Genomic DNA, 12,938 nt, shown 5'->3' with positions numbered 1-12,938 from the left:
GTATATTTTGAACAGCGGGGCAACCGGAGATGAACGTAATCGAAGTGTTTGGGATGTGGTGGTACAGAAGAATGTCGGAACTCAAACGGACTGATAAGACGAGGAGTGAGGATGTTCTCCGCAGAACCGGTGAAGAAAGGAACACACGGAAAACAGCGACATGAAGAAAGGACTGGATGGTAAGACATGTATTACAGCTTCAGCGAATAACTTCCGAGAGCTGTGGCGGATAAAGACTAGGTGAAGACAGAGGTTGGAACAATGCAGAAGATATGTGAGGACGTAGGCTCCAAGTAATACTTCGAGAATTAGTGGCTGGCAGCTTCAGAACAGGTAGTAGAGTGACGACTGAAAAGAAATATAAAACCGCTGGTTACAACACTAAGTATGAATAACATTAACGCACTGTGGTGGCCATTCTACTGTCAGAGAAGTTCAACTCTAATCAATTATATATCTGCCGATGGAGTGTACGTTTGAAGCGTTACATTGACATCCGACCAGGTCTTAGGGATGCTTCGTTCTTTTGTCAGGTAATGTATGTAAGGTTCTTCCACTAATACTATGTATTTTTCTTCTATATCTAGTCCTAAACCACTGTGTCGATCTCGGCCAAATTTGGTACTGATATCGCTGTGTGGAAAGAACCACTACGGCGGTACGAACGAGTTACCTCTCACTGGTATGGGGGTGAAAAAGTAGCGCAGTGCATGACCCGCAAATAGCCAAACTATATTCATCCAGTATTTGAGAATGAAAGCACTTTCTGACTTAAGATGAACTTTGCGCATAATTTCAAACCTGTACGTGTTATTGTCACTGCTACCTTCAGAAAACGATGAAGGGAAAAAAGTTCATTGCTTACTATATTTTAAGTGTTCCTGCTGTAGCATTACCGCAGCAGGGAGGACATTTTAATTTAATTCTGTTTACTACTCTCTTTAAAACACATTTTAGAGACAGTATTCACATATGTCACTGAATGTTCATTAACAATGAGATGGATGAAAACGAAACTGCACGTGATATTCGATAGAAATACAGGTCAACTAAGAGTACAAATATGTGTAGAATGTTTTTAAGTGTATCAGAAACACACTGAGGTGCCAAGTCATGAGATACCTCCAATTATAGTGTGGGACCTCCTTTTGCCCGGCGTAGTGCAATAACTAGAGTGTCATAGATTCTACAAGTCGTTGGAAGTCACCTTCAGACATGATGAGCCATCCTGCCTTTATAGCCGCACATAATTGAGGAAGAGTTGCTGGTGCAGGATTTTGGGAACAAAATGACCTCACCATTACGTCACATAAATGATGTATGGGATTCGCGTCAGGCGATCAGAGCGGCCATATTACTCGTTCGAAATGTCCAAAATGTTCTTCAAACCTATTGTGTGAACAATTCTGTCCCGGTGACATGATGCCTGGGAGCATGAAGTCCATGAATGGCTGCAGACGTTCCCCAGGTCAATGATTGGTTCATTTGGCCCAGAAGACCCAGTCTATTCCATGAAGTACAACCCGCGTAATTATGGAGCCTCCACCAGCTTGCACAGTGCCTTGTTGACAACTTAGATACGTGGGGTCTACGCAACACTCGAACCCTGTCATCATCTGATATCGGGACTCACCAAACCAGACGAGCTTTTAGCAGGCTTTACTGTTAGCAAGGGCACTCCCGTTGATCATCTGCTGCCATAGCCATTAACGCCGAATTGCACAACCCCCGCCTCCTCCTCCTCCTCCTCCTCCTCCTCCACTGTCCAAACCGATACGCTCGTAGTACGTCCTACATAGATTTCCGCTGTTATTTTACACATCTTTGTTTGTCTGTTAGCACTGACAAGTCTGTGCAAACGCCGTTGCTCTCGGTCGTTAAGTGATCTACCATTCTGCATTAAAAGTCTCTTAATTCTAGTTGGCGACCAAAGTCACATCAGAAACCTTTTCAGACAAACGACCTGGGTACCAATGACATCTCCGCCATACCCTGCCAATTTGGACCTTGTGTACTTGATACTACCGCCATCTTTAATGCTGCTATCGCAATCCCGTGACTCTTTTCACCTCAGTGTATGTGTGACAAGCGTGTATGTGGGCTATATCACAGGCAAAAATGTCCTCCTAAAACAATGGATAGCTTTCAACCATACTTGCTTCATATCTTACTATCTGAGAAGAAATACTGTGGCGATGTGTAAGGGGAAACTCCAATTAGGAATGAGACTGACAAATCGAGAGGAAAGAGGGGAGGAAGATACGGACTTGGGAAAGGGGACCTGACCAGAGAAAGTGGGAGGGAGGGAGTGCACAGAGAAAGGGGGACGAGGAGATGGACGGTGAAAGGGGAGAGGAGAACACGAACTGAGAGATGGGAGGAGATGGACAGAGAGAGGTGATAGGAAGAGATGGACAGAGGGAGGGGAAACGTGGTGTAAAGAGATATTGGTGAGGAGAAGGTGCGTGGGGTAAGGAGTGAGGAGTAGATAACAGAGGAATAGAGGATATGGATAGAGAGAGAGAGAGAGAGAGAGAGGGAGGGAGGACCAGGACTCAGATTGAGGATTAGATAGTGTGAAGGGGGGAGGAGCAAATGGACAGAGAGAGAATGGGCCAGGGAAAAGATTGGCAGAAGAAGATGGAAGTGGGGCGCGGATAGAGTGACAGAGAGGCAGGGGGAGGAGCATTTGTACTAATACAATATAATAATTATGTTCTGCAGAAATGATTAGCATTTCAGCCACCTTATTTCTGAATGTATCTTGTTACCTGTTGGCACAGGGTCTGCCCTGGGCCCTGATAACTTATACCACGCGTGATGGAATCGATGCGTATAAGGCGCGAATGGTGTCCTTTTGTATAGCCATCTGTGCTGAATTCACCTGGTTCCAAAGTGCACCTGAACTGGTTGAACATTGGCTTACAGTGTTGCACCAATCTCTTCACCATGTCCCACACATTTCAGATTGACGACAAGTCTGGTGATCTGGCGGGCCATGGAAAAAGGCTCACATCCTGTGACATCAAAATGGAACGTCTTCGTGCAGCAACATGTCGTCGTGCATTGTTTTGCTGAAAAACGGCGTTTGGGGTGTTTTGCAGAAAGAGTATGGCTTCTGATCACACAATGTCTTTAACTTAGTACACACTGACCACAGTGCCCTGGACACGCATCAACTGTGATTTGTAGTTTTACCCAGTAGCACCCGACACCAATGGTCCTGAGTTGGACCTTCATGTGTTGTGCGAATGCAGTCACTGTGATGCCTCTCTCCCTGGCTGCTGAGAAATATAATGCGGCCATCATTGTCAAACAAACAGAACTTGGATTCGTCCGGAAACACAATGTGATGCCATTCCTGTATTTAGTGACGTGGTTTCATATGCATTGCCATCTAGCATTTGTCTGTTCATTCGTCAAAGGTAGTCGGAGAAGTGGACGACGCGGACGTAATCCGTCCCGTAATAAAGGGCGACGTACTGTCATCCCTGATAGTATACGATATATTCCACTGTCCTGCAGGGCCATTCGGATGAGGTGTTGATCTTCTGGGAGAGCGAAGGGTCTCGGTGTTGCGACATCACCTATCTCGTCGTGATCTATGACCTTCCGTGAACCGTTCTGCACACACCCGTTGCACTGCCGAAACACACGAGCAGCAGTTTCCCGTATCGATGCATCACCATCTCTCATGCCAATAATGCGCCGCATTTCAAACTCACTGATTCGACGATACGGTTCGTTCACACGTCTACGAGGTATCCTGCACGTCTGCTCAAGCCCACTAATCCATTACATTCGGTTTATAGCGACAAGGAGTCGCCGCACATTGTAGCTGTAGGTGGTGTTGCGTCGTGATATAGATGTTGACCTTGAACCCGCAGGCCGTCGTGGTTAAAAGGCTAATCATTTCTGAAAAACATACTAATGTACATGTCCTGGGAATATGAACGTCATGTTTCTATTTATTCAACGTGTTGTACACGGAAGCGCCAAAGAAACTGGTATAGTAATGCATATTCAAATACAGAGATACGCAAACAAGCAGAATACGGCGCTGCGTTCGGCAACACCTGTATAAGAAACAAGTGTCCGGAGCAGTTGTTACCTCTGTTACTGCTGCTGCAATGGCCGCTTATCAAGACTTAAGTGAGTTTGAACGTGGTGTTACAGTCGGCGCACGACCGGTGGGACACAGCATCTCAGAGCTAGCGATGAAGCGGAGATTTCCCTCTACTACTATTTCATGAGTGTACCGTGAATATCTGGAATCAGGGAAAATATCAAACCTCCGACATCGCTGCGCCAGGAAAAAGATCATGCAAGAATGGGACCAACGACGACTAAAGAGAATCGTTCAACGCGACAGAATCGCAGCCCTTCGCAAATAGCTGCAGATTTCAACGCTGAGCCATCAAAAGTGTAAGTGTGCAAACCATTCAACGAAATATGGTCGATATGGTCTTTTGGAACCAAACGCCCACTCGTGTACCCTTGATTACTGCAAGGACACACAGTTCTACGGCTTTCCTGGGCCCATCAACACCTGCGTTGATAACTAGAAACATGTTGCTTAGTCTGACGAGTCTCGTATCAAATTGTATTCAGTGGATGGACGTGTGGGAGTATGGAGACAACCTCATGAGTCCATGGACCCTGCATGTCAGTAGGAGACTGCTCAGACTGGTGGCGGTTCTGTAATCGTGTGTGAGGTGTGTAGTTGGTGTGAAATGGGACACGTGATACGTCTAGATACGGCTTTGACAGGTGACCACGTAGATAAGTATCGTGTTTGATCACCGGCATCCATTCATGTCCATTGTGCATTTAGAAGGACTTGGGCAATTCCGGTAGGACAATGTGACACCCAACTTGCCCAGAATTGCTACAGAGTGGATCCAGAAACACTCTTCTGAGTACAAACACTTCCGCTGTCCACCAACCTCCCCAGACATGAACATTACTTAGCATATCTGGGATTCCTTACAACGTGCTATTGCGAAGAGCTCTCTCTCGTACTCTTACGGATTTATGGAGAGCTCTGGAGGATTCATGGTGTCAGTTCCCTTCAGCACTACTTCAGACGTTAGTCCATGGCACGTCGTTTTGCGGCACTTCTGCGTGCTCGTGGGGGCCCTACACGATATTAGGCAGTTTTACCGGTTTCTTTGACCCTTCAGTGTATTTTTTCTGAAAATGAGTGTATAATCCTAAAATGGTATCTTGTCTTATATTATCTGACAGTATTCGTACGGAATCCTGCTTACTTAGTATAAGTTTGGATATACATTCATTGACCATAACTAGAATGGAATTCCCGTGTAAAAGCTGTTTTCGTCCTCGGAATCGAATGACTGAAATTCGTGTGCAATATAAAGTTACCTTGAAAGGGTGAAAGATGTTAGAAGGGTCATTTTCTGGACCAACTATGCCGGAAAAAGTACCTCGGAAACCCAAAATATCTCTAGCGTCACTTACTTCCACAGGCGCTGTTTCTTCTCTAGAAGACACTGCTCTACAATGTGTCCATACAATATTCCCATTCCGGAATAAACTATACTGGTACGCTGTTTTTTTTCCAAAGACCAGCAGAGAAGTTGAAGGCAGCGTGTCTCGGTTGTGGGGTTTCTATGATACTTACAGTTCGTTGCAACGTCACTAATTGTGACATCTGTGTTTGAGGTGGGTGGGAAGCCTGAAGCAGATAATTCAGCGATTCTGTCTCAAGAGAGGCTGCAGTTTGCTAGAGTTCTGTCTAAGGAGTGAGAGCTGCAGATTCCCTCTCAACAGATAAGAGAAACATTAACCATAGGAGGTGGCTGCTATTCTATCCCGGAAAGCAACCAGAACAGGACATTTGCCCATACCGTTTTTGTTTCAAATGAGCGTTACCGTCGTATCCCCAAGTACCGACCATTCCTCCTGGAACGCCCTGTATGCTCTAAAAGTATTGGTTGTGTATTACTTATGTTGGAACGAACCGTTTTTATAAGTTAATTTGTGCAAGAATAACAATCACGAATGGGATTATCCTGCTTTATGAAGTGATCGTTGTATTAGAGCTTCATTCTGACAACATGTCTCTCTACTGACGTATCAATTTTCTGCTCCCATCAGAAATCTATACAATCTGACTGACACTGCGAGATGACGGAAAAACTTTGATTCGTCGCAGTCTCCACTCCATCAGATGAATAACAACGTGTTTCAGCTGGTATGTGAAAGGTGCCACAGTATTCGGAGTGTACCTGTTTCGCAGGAAACTTAATGGACATTAATTTCTTACCGTGATATATTTCCACTAGAGACTGCAGTTTTCTGTTTTTTCGAGGAAAACGTATAAAATTGACTTTATGTGTGCTCTACCTCCGAAACCGATAGGAACAGGATTATTCCAAGGTTTTTAGTTCACGTGCGTGGTACTGTCTATACCCAAATATCGATCATTCCTCCTGGAACTCCTGAATATTCGAGAAACGTTGGTTATGTACTATTTATGTTGGACCGCGTCGTTTTTATAAGTTAAACAAAAAGTAAATGCATAGTACAGACTCTTCTTAGCCAAAGTCTGCTGCGAGAGTAAAAATGGTTCAAATGGCTCTGAGCACTATGGGCCTTAACTTCTGAGGTCATCAGTTCCCTATAACTTAGAACTACTTCAACCTAACTAACCTGAGGTCATCACACACATCCAGGCCCGAGGCAGGATTCGAACCTGCGACCGTAGCCCTCGCGTGGTTCCAGACTGTAGTGCTTAGAACCGCTGGGCCACACTGGCCGGCTGCGAGAGTAATATTTCTCCTTCTTCAAGTTGTTTGCATTTGATATATATTGCGGTCTCAAGAAAGAGTTTACGTGTGTGTATGACGTAAACTCTTTCTTGAGAATATATATATATATATATATATATATATATATATATATATATATATATATGTGTGTGTGTGTGTGTGTGTTTGTGTGTGTGTGTGTGTGTGTGTGTGTGTGTGTGTGTATGACGTAAACTCTTTCTTGAGACCGAAATATCTTTATCTTCTTCATAAATTTATTTCATATGTTTCAAGCAGCCTGTAAAGGTATGGTATTCATTTTCTAAAAATCGTTTTCAATTTTTTTTGTCATTTTGTAGTTGTGTGTGTGTTTTGTAGTTATTTATACTCATTGTCGTAGTAAATGATTAAGTGATAAAGTTATTTCTCTTTGGAGAATGTTTCACTTACATTACTGATCACTTCTCCAAACACTTTGTAACGCAGCTTCATGACGAGACCCTGGATATTCATTTTCTATCTGTTTACTGCGGAGAAAATTATAATTCCCGAAGTTGGCTGTAATTTTCTATAGATTTTTTTAACATCAGTGTTTGAATTCTTCGTTTGTATTTAGATATGATATCTTAAGATTCAGTACTGTCGACAACTACGACTTTTAAGTTACTTCAACCATAACTCATCACATACACTACGAATGAATCGATTTAACTCTTCTCATTTTTAACTCAGAGTAGAACCGTTGCTCTAGCTTCTACATTGCTAAAAGGCATTGCTCTTCAGCCGCTGTCCGTAAAGTGGAATACACTATATTAATTTAAAACAAAAGACTATATTTTTTTTATTAAAATCCAGTAGCAGCAGTCTTTAGAGACGCATTGATTTCTCTGAGACTGATTAATTAAAGAACACAAAACAAACCTTCTTTTGACTAACGTGTTTTATTTAAAAACATTAGGCGGTTTCATCCGCATAACAACAATTTACATAATTTAAATGTTTTGGAGCTATCACAGTACAGCGCTGAAGGTGCTCCAGAGTTTAAGCGGAGACCTTCTTCAGCTCCTCGCCGTACTTCTGCCTGTAGGTGCCGGTGGGGTCGTACTTGTTCTCCAGCGGCGTCCACAGGTCGGGCTTCTCCTTGATAAGGAACCTGATCACCTTCTCGGCGCCAGCCTTCTGCTTCTCGTTACACTTGGCGCACTCGTTGGTCAGCGCATCAGGAATGGCGGCTGTGGATAGACAATGATTATAGTTAAAGAATATTAAGCAGTGAACTTTACGAATACAGATTAACGAGGTCGTTAGAAACGAAACAAAAGCTCCGACTAGTAGAGGATTAGAAGGAAACAGCCATGTCCTTATGAACCTTTGCGTTTCCGTTAATATACTTGGTGAAACCACAGAAAAATTATATATTCCTGATTGCACTGAGAATTCACATTGCATTTATCGAATGCAGCTCTCGGTTAATATACACAACAAAGGAAGCCATTGACACAGGGTTAAGTTAACTAATCAAATTGAAAGTGTAGAAGTCTAGAGGCAGCCAAAGAAGGCTGAGCTATTGTAACACATTATTGTTTTGAAGAAATTAAACTATTAAGCTGGCAGTAGGTGTAGGAGAATCCCGTGTAGAACTCTTTGAGAGCGTCTTTCCAGCACTGACATTCGCCTGAGTAAAAGTTTTGCACAAAAAAAAAAAAAAATTCCACATGCGACTGCGTCCGAATAAACAGGTGCCCCACTCAAAATTCCCACAGTGCAACAGCTGCCTACTGGGAATTTCCACTGGAGTGAGTCGTCCGGTTCCTTTCATTTCGATTGTAGCAGTACTGAAGAGATGGTGAGTAGATGTTTTTCCCTTCTTTTTCCCACCATGGAAAACTTAGACTGATTCAGTTGTGGAGATGTACGATGGTAAACGAAAATAGTTTGCACAACATTTAATGGAAATTATTAATAGTGTTAAAAATGTAAAGCAGAGTGTAACTTACACCGGGAAGAGCTGTAGACCCGAATTGCTTCGGCAACAGCTAACGATATGCTTTCCTTTCATATTTGGCGCCGTGAAGCGACAGCGAAGAAAGGACTCCCATAGGTGTACAGTCACATTTATATACGATGTTTCACGATTGTAATTACAGGCTGCTGGAGGTTCAGAGTGTAGTTAAGGTTTGATAAGTAAAGCATGTCCAGAAATGTAGTTTGGATCCAAAGTATCTGAAAATCGGATCGCGTGGCGAACCCAGGGGAGACAATGAGCTCTGCGTGTTTGCTCCATGGGATATCACGGCGTGGACAATGCTTCGAGTACTGCCGGATTCTGTTCTACGTGATGAGTGAATTCCTCTTCTAAGTCTAGAGCGCAGCGCGTCGATGAAGCACGTCAGTAAACGCCATCAGGTTCCGTGCGTACCAGTTTCTAGGAGCCGTTGTAGTTGGACGGAAATGGTACGTCATGCCACGTTACAACGGTGACCGCCGGCAGGTTGTGTACATACCGTGAACCGGTAGGTGTGAAAGTAATCCGATCTTCAATCGTATTTTACGAGTATAGCCAAATGGGACATTTCCGGACATTCATTCCTTTTCAAACCTTGGTCTACTGAGTCGCTTCTACAAACACTAGAAGCCTCTAATAGGAAATTTTAAACAACCTATACAGACGGCAAGAAATCCTATATCAAATAGTAGCTTTTTTGACATGAACTACGTCTTAAAACAACTCTGGCTCAGAGTAACCCTTCTAAGAGACGATCGGCAGGCTTTGTGCAAGCACTAAAACAAGTCATATAGTGTGGCTCCATTCTGTAAGATATTCGTGATGTATGAGGTAGCTACGTGACGTCTTATCGAGCAGTTTCTCCTCAGTCTAAACTGGGGTCTTCACAGGTCATATACTTCAAGTCACCAAAACCGAAAAGTACTACCGTGGACACGTGAAAGAGTTTTATTCTTTTTCATGGTAGCCCGACTGCGGTCTATGCAGATGCTTGAACAGTTTGCAAACACGAGCCTCACGAGACCTGCCCACACAAACACACATATAAGGTGTAAATCATTCATATCCGACCACTGGATCGCCTACCTCCCTAACTTCGCAGTAACTCTCCTTCACAGAATGGTCCTCGTACAAGAAAAGATAATGAGGTGAAATGGCGTAGCCACAGCCTAGGGGTCTCTTTCCAGAAGAGCTAGTGCAGCGAAGTATGTAGGAAAGAACTTGAGAAGTTCGGAAGGTAAGCGATAGATACTAACAGAATAGCTGTGAGCGTATGTCGTGAATTCGGCTTGCATAGCTCAGGAGGTAGAAACGAAGTCCACGAGAGGTGACGTCCTTGGTACATGCCCGGCTCCACGCAAAGTTTTAATCTGCCAAGATATTTCCAAAGATGGTACACTCATCAGCAGCGTTCATTCCTTATGGACTCTTGGTACTTCTCTTACATTTGTTGCTTGCATGCTGATTTTGTCTTAAAATCAGTACGGTGGACTTCCACATTTGCTGGTTAATAATTAATTAGAGCAGTTGTGAATCAAGGAAAAAAGATACTAGCTACTGTTTGCATTTGATAGTTTGGATGTATGCAGTACACAAAGAAAATAAATGAAATTAAATATTCAGAAGAATGCTTGTGTTTAAAGTTCTCTCGAGAAGTAGCACTCAGAGTACATGTTCACCCAAACAAAGATAGTGCGCAATTGCAACATTTCAAAAGGAAATATCCTGGCATTCCCTTGAAGTGATTAATAGACCCTTCGACTACCCAATCCGACTAAAAAGTGTTTTCAATCTCACCTTTCTCGAATACGAGTCTAGAGTTATAGCCAACTGAGTGCCTCAGATTGTACATACATGGAAAATACAATCAGATAAATAAAGAGTGCCGTTATTTAAGTGAAACATTGGCGTGCGAATGTAAAATGTGTACCTCCTTCGAGGTACTAATGACGCAGCACAGAAAGGAATGCTCATGGCTTTAAAACACGAGTCATTTTCTGATGCCCCGCCTTCCAGTTAAAGTCTCAGTGCCTTATGAATAAAATCGACTGTTCAATTGAACTGGAGTTATAGTGGTCACATATCTGATGACTGATTTGTAGAATCTCTCCATGCTACTCTAAAGTAACCCTATTGACCTCTATATTATCACAACCTTCACCAATTTTTACCTGCTTATTGTAGTCATAAGCTTTTCCCCCTCGTCTATTTCTGACCCCTTATATCTCTTCACTACCAAAGTAACGATTCCTTGATGCATCATGATGTATCCTATCAGCCGATCTCTTCTTTCAGTCAATCTATGTTACAAATTTCTTATCTCCAGTTCGATTCAGTATCTTCTTGCTACTTATCGGATATATCTATCTATCTAATCTTCAGCAGTCTCCTGTTGCACCACATTTCAAAAGTTCTATTCTGCTCTTGTGTACAACGTCTTAACTTAAACGTTTCATTGCTCTTCAAAGAACTTTAGAAAAGAATGCCTAACTTTTAAATGTGAATTACATGTTAACTAATTTCTGTCTTCCAAAATGCTTTTGTTGCTATTTCAAGCCTGCGATTTTTACTCTCTCTACTCCAGGTGTCTCCACTTATTTTGCTGTCCAACTAACAAAAATCATCTACTCATCTCATCCTTTTTGCATCGCCTGATTGAATTCAATCATAATCCGTTACTCTTGTGATTCGTTTGTTGATGTTCATTTTATAATCTCTTTTCAAGATATTACCCACGTTCAACTGCTCTCCGAAGCCCTGACAGAATTACAACATCGACGCACCTTAATTTCCTCTTGAATTGTCTCCATGATTTCCCTCACAGCTTATTCATTTTTCAGGCTGATTGACACAGTGGATGGGCTAAAGCCCTGTCACACTCCCTTTAGACTACTGCTTCCCTTTCATGTCTCTCGACTATTACAACTGCTGTATGGTTTCTATATAAGTTGTAGATAACCTCTCACTCGCCGTATCATATTCGGCAACCTTCATAATATAAATGTGTCTTCAATATTATCCAAAGTATACGAGGAACAGTTTACAAAAAATGCTACTAAAATATTCTCGGTAGTCAGAGAGTTTGTGTGGCCCAGCAAAGGCCGTCGCCAGGCGTACTCACCCTTGAGCTCTTTGCCGTCAGCCGTGCAGGACGTGTCGGCGTCCGACAGCAGACACTCGTGGTACTTTTTGAGCAGGCGATCGTTGTGCAGGATTTCGTCCAGGTCGATGTTGTCGTACTTGGTGGTGTAGGCGGCAACAGCAGCCACCAGGCACACCAGCGACAGGGCGAAGGCGCAGCTCTTCATGGTTCTGGGTGGTAGGTGTTGCGGCTGGTCGCAGTGGCGAGTGAGTCGCCGTCTTCAGCCTCCGAGCGTCTCTTTATACCCGGCGCGCCGCGGGTGACGTCACGCGGTTTGGCGAAGCGGCTGTTGCCCACCCAGGCGACCCTGTCTGCAGCGTCACCTCGCCCTCCGCCATCAATCCTGCGACGTGCGAAGGGGGCCGTTCTTCGAAAGCTGTCACAACCGACAGCCTAATGCGTCCTCTTTTTGCTCGCCGTTCGATGCTTTCGCACTTGGAGCCAGGTCATTCGGTGCCTTCGCGTCGCGTATTCCTATTCTTCTTTGCTGTCTCGTCTTCATCGAATGTCAGCGTTTGTTTTTCACATTAGAGTCTCGTCCCTAGTCTTCACGCAACCTAGCTTTGTCTACAGGCCTGTAACACCTTGGCAGTGACAAACGAAATAAATAGAACAGTGTGAGATCAAGGAACGAAGGCCTTGAAGCCCAGGATCAGTATGACAATCAAGTAAAACCGCCCTGACCATTGAGGCAATCATCTTACCAGGCTGATGATGGCTGTTTGGTAAAGCAACGTATCCTGTTGCGTGAAGAAGTCGTTAACTGGCAGCTACACATCATCATCAAGTAGAAATCGCCATTCCTCCAATGTCTTTCTAAAGATTCTAGGGCGTTTTATTCGCTCGGGGCGAGATCTTGGCTATAGAGCACGTCCTCGAGTGTCATCCACTTCAGTTGCTGTAACATTTGCGATAGGGGGGCAACTTGGGACGAATCACGATCAGAACGGAACTTGGCGCACCGTTCCACAACGGTGAATTTTGACAGACATGTTGCCCCATACGCATTCTCCGATAG

At 43.7% G+C, this 12,938-nt stretch overlaps 1 protein-coding gene across 2 annotated transcripts in view; it reads right to left on the bottom strand.

The window, feature by feature from the left end:
- LOC126273028 (allergen Tha p 1-like) overlaps positions 1 to 12,152 on the bottom strand; it is a 405,450-nt gene extending 393,298 nt beyond the window's left edge. The window contains exons 1-2 of one of the 2 annotated variants that reach the window (XM_049976416.1): positions 11,900 to 12,152; positions 7,935 to 8,005 (exon numbers count right to left, since the gene is read on the bottom strand). In XM_049976416.1, the coding sequence (XP_049832373.1) occupies positions 7,935 to 8,005; positions 11,900 to 12,086 (258 nt within the window). In that variant the 5' untranslated portion in view covers positions 12,087 to 12,152. The remainder of the gene's footprint in view (positions 1 to 7,934; positions 8,006 to 11,899) is intronic. The other variant, XM_049976419.1, reaches the window with a different exon arrangement.
- Positions 12,153 to 12,938: the final 786 nt, after the last annotated feature.

This window comes from Schistocerca gregaria, chromosome 5 (assembly GCF_023897955.1).
Source record: "Schistocerca gregaria isolate iqSchGreg1 chromosome 5, iqSchGreg1.2, whole genome shotgun sequence".
Taxonomy (NCBI): domain Eukaryota; kingdom Metazoa; phylum Arthropoda; class Insecta; order Orthoptera; family Acrididae; genus Schistocerca; species Schistocerca gregaria.
This window is presented reverse-complemented; position numbering and strand designations above follow the sequence as displayed.